Source organism: Microtus ochrogaster, unplaced genomic scaffold (assembly GCF_000317375.1).
Source record: "Microtus ochrogaster isolate Prairie Vole_2 unplaced genomic scaffold, MicOch1.0 UNK97, whole genome shotgun sequence".
Taxonomy (NCBI): Eukaryota; Metazoa; Chordata; class Mammalia; order Rodentia; family Cricetidae; genus Microtus; species Microtus ochrogaster.
This window is the reverse complement of record NW_004949195.1, coordinates 1,052,192-1,058,311: the sequence shown is the minus strand read 5'-3', so window position 1 is coordinate 1,058,311 and position 6,120 is coordinate 1,052,192. Positions and strand designations below refer to the sequence as shown.

The following is a 6,120-nucleotide window of genomic DNA, read 5'->3' as shown; positions in this document are numbered from 1 at the left end:
CTGCATGTGTGGAAGTGAGCCCCTGCAAGTGTGGAGGTGAGCCCCTGCATGTGTGGAGGTGAGCCCCTGCATGTGTGGAGGTGAGCCCCTGCATGTGTGGAGGTGAGCCCCTGCATGTGTGGAGGTGTGGAGGTGAGCCCCTGCATGTGTGGAGGTGAGCCCCTGCATGTGTGGAGGTGAGCCCCTGTATGTATGACTGGCATTGACATTACATGTTGAGTGTCCTCTTCATGTCTCTTTTCACTTGCTCTCTCAAGTCCTGGTCTCTCTGAGGTGTCTCCCACTGTCATTTTTCTTCCTCCCTTCTTAGCAGAAGTTTGGTCATCTCATTTAAAATGTCTATTTGTTTATTTTTTTTGAATAAACTATTGGCCAGCACACTGTGTCCCAAAAGTATTTTGACAGATTATGTGTCCCAGTGTGCCGTGGCTGTGGTGACCGCTGCATGCAGCGTTGGAGACCCGGAATGAGGCCAGAAGTCCCAGCTGTTAGCATGTCTGCCACCCCAGCAACGTATAGCACGTATACAAACCAGAAAAACATCTGACACTACAGTATTGTCAGCTCAGCCTGCAGAAAGGAAGAGGCTGTGTGACCTGGACGGTGAAGTGGAGGCGAGGTGAGGACAGCCTTGGCCACAGAGAGCATACTCTGTAAGGGCCTGGGATTTACATCGCCTCCCTTCGAGCCTTCATCTCAGGTTGTGGCCATGTATCTAGTCTAAATTAGGGTCTGGCCTGTTAGTTTTTGGTTCACAAGGCACCTGGTGGCCTGGGTGGAGAGGCCACTCCAACATAGTGGAGAATACCCCATTTTCATAGCAGTAGTGAGGGTTTGCAGCAACTCCACATTGGCCCCAGCCTCCTCATCTATTCCAGCTGCACGTAATAATTCTTAGAAACCATTGGACCCAAACCAGGAATCCTGTAGGGAATCCAGAGACTCAACTGCAGACCCAAGTACCCCTTGTCTGTTTGAGGATCCTGGAATGTGCGTGTCAGGACCAGTGCCATTTTCTGGGATTCAGAAATAAAGGGCGAATGACCATAGCCACCCTCGAGGAGTCCAGCAGGGGTGGCGGTGGGTAGACTAACCATCTTCATCTAAGTTGAGTCTATTCAAGCTCAAACTGGAGTCCAGAGGATGCACTCAGCAGGAGTCAACACCCACACAGTCACAGTGCTTAGGGCCCTGAATGCAGTGCTTGCTGTACCATATATTGCTGGGTCAGCGACTGTCCTGGGACTCAGCTCCCACGGACCAGTGCTCAACTGCACTTGTTGCATCTTTCAGGGCTTCTGCAGAAGTGCAAGATGCCTTCATGACCTACACCGTGTACGACGACAGCATCACCATTAAGCTCATCCAAGAAGCCTGCAAGGTCCTGAGTAAGTCCAGAAAGGCTTGTTTGGGTTTTCTAAGGCTGTTATAAGAAACAAACACTACAGTTGATTTTCATCACTTACAGTTGTTCTGCTAGGAAGTTCCTGCAGACAATGAAGTAGTAAATACAGACATTTGACCCCTGGGGGAAATACGGGGCTCATCTTCTGTGTCTTTGTCACAATTTCTGAGAAGCAACCAACGTGTGATGTTGTTTATGTGAGTTTCTGTTTAAACACACACAGACACATAGACAAACAGGCCACAGACACCCAGACACACACATACACAGACACACAGACACATAGGCACACATACAGACACAGACACACACACATACTCATGCATACACGGACACACACATAGTCACACACAGATACACACACACAAACACACACAGATACTCAGAGACACACACAGGCATATACACAGAGATATACAAAGGCATATATACATACACAGACACACACAGGATTCATTGACATTGGTTCCGTCATTAAAAGTGTATCGTGTTCTTGTTAAGGAACCAAGTCCAGTCCCTACACCTACACTGGGAGCTCATAATCCCAGCTTACACACAGGCATATACACAGAGATATACAAAGGCATATATACATACACAGACACACACAGGATTTATTGACATTGGTTCCATCATTAAAAGTGTATCGTGTTCTTGTTAAGGAACCAAGTCCAGTCCCTACACCTACACTGGGGGCTCATAATCCCAGCTCTAGAATTCTAATGCAGCATTCACATCGGGACCACAGCTCTGGAGGATCTAACACCCTCTTTTGGCATCCTATTGCAATGAGCTCACGTACATGTAGCCACACAGGGATACACCTATACACATAATTAAAATAAAATATTTAAAGAAACCCACTAACCTCACGACAAGTTGTGTCATAACATTATGTCTGAAGAAAAGACAATAAAATGAAAATTCTCTGTCAGTCGGCACGTGGCAGCTTTCTTGTTCTCTGGGACGTTAGAGAGTCTTCGACATGCACTTGGGCATTCTAAACAGCAGAATCACGAATAGAAATCAGAAAACCACGAGCCTGGGTTATAGTGAGCTTATGTGTTCACGAGAGCTGCAACAAGCACATGGCACAGAGCCTCGTATATTTTACCTAACAGCTTGGGAAAGGCGGGGGTGTATCTGGTTTACACACCCTAACAACAGAGGAATGCTGCTTACTAGCTTGCTCCTCATGATTTGCTCAGGCTGCTTTCTTATAGAACCCAGGATCGGCTGCTCAGTAGTGACACCACCTACAGTGAGCTGGGCCCTCCCTCATCAGGCACCAACCAAGAAAATGCCCCACAGACATGGCTGAGTTTAGATTCCCCTCTTTTAGCTGGTAGTAAAAATAGCAAATAATGGGGACCAACTGTATCGCACCATAAACTGAGTAATTTAAAACAGTAGCAATTTGTTCTGTCATTATACGGGGTAGGAAGGTGAAAACCAAGAGGCTGGTGTATAGCGCTGTCTCTGGAGATGCGAGGGGAGAATGTCTCCCTCTTTCAGTTTCTGGTGGCCCCAGGAGTGTGTAGTTTGTGGCAACATAACTCCAGTCTCTGTCTCCAGGCAGCTACCTCCTCTCTGTGTCTTAATTTCTCTGTCTCATAAGGATTCCATCAATCAGATTAGATTTAGGGGCACTCCTAAATGACTCTTATGTATGACCTTGAGTACATTTGCCCCAACTTGTTTCCCACGTAAGGCTGACATTCACAGGTTCTTGTGGACGTGAATTTTCAGGATGAGGGAGAGTATAGGACAAAAGAAAATTTTAGCTTTGTCTCTATTTCAAAGGTGGTGGTGCACGCCTTTCATCCCAACACTTGAGAGGCAGAGGTAGAGGCAGGTAGATCTCTGTGAGTCTGAGGCCAGCCTGGTCTACAGAGTGAGTTTCAGGACAGTCAGAGCTACTTTGGAAAAACCAAAAAATAAATATGTAAGATAAGTTAAGTAAACAGCCATAATTTTCTAGCTGGTCAAAGAAAAGGATCACCGTCTGCCCTCTAGGTTTGTTTTAAGGTGTGAGGTAGCGCCTGTGGCAACACACAGTGTGGCTCTCAGCACAGAACGACTCAGAGAGAATCCTTTCTTTCCCCGTCCACCCTTTCCTCACGCTGTGGGAACCCGTGAGGATGTGAGAGAAGCATTTAGAGCCATCACGGGCAGGAGCATCAGTGTCTGCGTCCAGTACCTGATCACCCAGGACAGAACTGTCGCAAGTGTCTGGGTATGGAGCCTTCAGACTGGATCCTGTGTAGCTCATAAACGATCAAACAGCAGGACCTGTGGTTCGGGGACAGTTTTACTGAGCCTTTGGTGCCTAAAACAGGAACTAGAATCTCAATGAGATAAGTGTCCGACAGTTACAGGTTAAATGCAGCCCCAGGTACCAGTCACCTGTCCTGCAGGTGCCCCCGAAGAGCTTGGACAGCTAACTATGGCTGATCCCTCTTGGCTGTGAGGCTCAGGGTTTGCAGTGGGCAAGGTATTAGACTTGTTACCTTTTCTTTTGAGTCTAAAAAAAAATTAAAAATCACTGATTAAAAGGGTTGAGGCAGAAAGAATATGAAAGAAGGGCCAAGAAAGAGTGGTGTGGACAGCCGTGGCAGGTGGGATCTCACAGCAGTACAGTTGTCTGTTCCGAGTCTCCACAAGTCTGGGCCAGGTCAGGGAGGGACTCATGGGACCCGTACCCCACCTAGATAAGCCCTGGCCACTTGCTAGAGGCAGGGTTGGGCCTAAGACGGGAACTGTCACATTGGAATGAGGGGACACTCCTTCCTTCAGCTTCCAGCACTCAAACTTTGCTCAGCCACCTTCTTGGACCCCTCCCAAAGCCACTGAAGGAAGGTCCCTTCCTTTCATAGCTCTAGGCCCCTGCACACTCCTGGCAATCACAGCCACTAGCAGGGCAAGTTTGTGGCGGTGCACCTTGTCAGGGCAGCTGGCAGCCGCTTTTCTACACGGAGTCCTGGTTCAGGGCCGGTACTCTGTTCTGTGGGGTCAGGACACTAGGAACCTGACCACCGGTTCAGGGCCGGTACTCTGTTCTGTGGGGTCGGGACACTAGGGACCTGACCACCGGCCTCACTTCCGCTCCCCATAGTGCCTTGCTTGACACACAACCACAGGACTGCTCCTATCAGCTATCTTTGATACACCTGCTAAGGGGATTTTTTTTAGTCATTGTGTTGTTTATTGTATTGGGGCGGGGGTGTCTCACATTATAGCCCAGGCTGGCCTTGAACTCATGGTGAGCCTCCCGGCTTAGCCTCTGAAGTACTAAGACTGTAGGCATTAGCCATCATGTCCAGCTTAGACATGGCTTCCTTAAGTGGCTGGGAATAAGAGTGAGAGGAACCCCCTAAAACACAGGAAAATGCCATAACAATGTCTCATATCTTCTGGGCCAATCTAAAAGCACGAAAGGACAAAAAAATGTAAATGCATGATTGTGGTATGAAATATCCTTTCCCAAATCATATGGCTGCATTCTTGCTTTTGGTTTTTTTTTTTTTAGATTAGTTATCAGTTTTTAAAATTTAAATATTTAAATTTTTAGGGTTTCATCATTTCCACCCCATCCCCCCACCAGCCATTTCTGCCCCCCCCCACCACTCTGCCTCAGATTCATGGCTTCTTCTCCTTTAATTATTGGAGACACCCTACTGAGTCTACTTGGTGTTGCTCATGCAAATGTGTTTAGGGCTGACCACTTGGGATCGAATAATCAGTGAAATCCCAATTGTAAGCCATGAAGCGGTCAGTGTGCAAAATGCTTAGGACCTCAGCAAATGTGATTGAGTGTTGAACCTCAGAGAAAGGCAGGGTGCGCCACTGGCCTCGTTTACGAGTAGTGGCAGGGCTTTGCTGGTCACGTCAAATGGCTGTGGTCAAAATTCATAATAATGCTCTGAGCCCTCTGGCTAGTGCTCAGAAAAGTGTCTGCAAAGTAGTTCACGGGCCAGATCTGGGTCCCTATCCTGTTTTGTAAACAATGTCTTATTGAAACACAGCTGTACCCGATTGTTTACATATTATCTATATGTCTTCTGTGGCATATTGTTAGAATTGAGTTGTCCCAATGGAATCCATATGGTTTGTGACGCTTAGAGTGTTCCTTCCATAAGTTCCTTTTAGAGAAGAACTCTGCTGTTTCATAGTCTAGAGAATGAATTTCTGACAAGTCACATATTTTTGAAGATAAAACAAACAATACCTGGTATTAGCTAAGAGCCGCTGTGGATTGAACTGTGCCCTGACAAAAGTTACCTCTTGAGTTGTTGGCTGCCAGGTGTTGGTGATGGAGTTTAAAAAACAACTAGGTTTAGACCTCAAGTGTCCCACTGAGAGTTGACACCAGAGGCCCAGCCTGTCTCTTTTTTCCTGTGAGGACAGAGCAGGAAAACAGTCATTCATGAGCCCAGAAGAACCCTCACCAGAAACCATCCCGGTCAGCATCTCGAGCTGCTGTCACCACAGTCTGAAAACAAAGCTCCATGGTTAAAGGCCTGTCCGGGGCATGTTGTTACAGGTGCCCTCATGGATTAGAAACTCTAACAAGTGTCTAAGTCTTCAGAAATAAGCAATTCTGCGCGCCTGCTCTCATCCTGCGTAGTTTTGCGGCAGCGCTGCAGAACACTGTGAATTTGGTGACAATACTGTAGAACACTCTGTGCATTTGGTGACAATACTGTAGGACACTC

General features: G+C 47.3%; 1 protein-coding gene across 1 annotated transcript in view; it reads left to right on the top strand.

Annotated features, from left to right (window-relative positions):
- Positions 1-6,120, top strand: part of LOC101994843 (guanylate cyclase soluble subunit beta-2-like) — a 55,914-nt gene that overhangs the window by 10,147 nt on the left and 39,647 nt on the right. Inside the window, exon 3 of the mRNA XM_013355124.2 lies at positions 1,294-1,388. Within this exon, the coding sequence (XP_013210578.1) occupies positions 1,294-1,388 (95 nt within the window). The remainder of the gene's footprint in view (positions 1-1,293; positions 1,389-6,120) is intronic.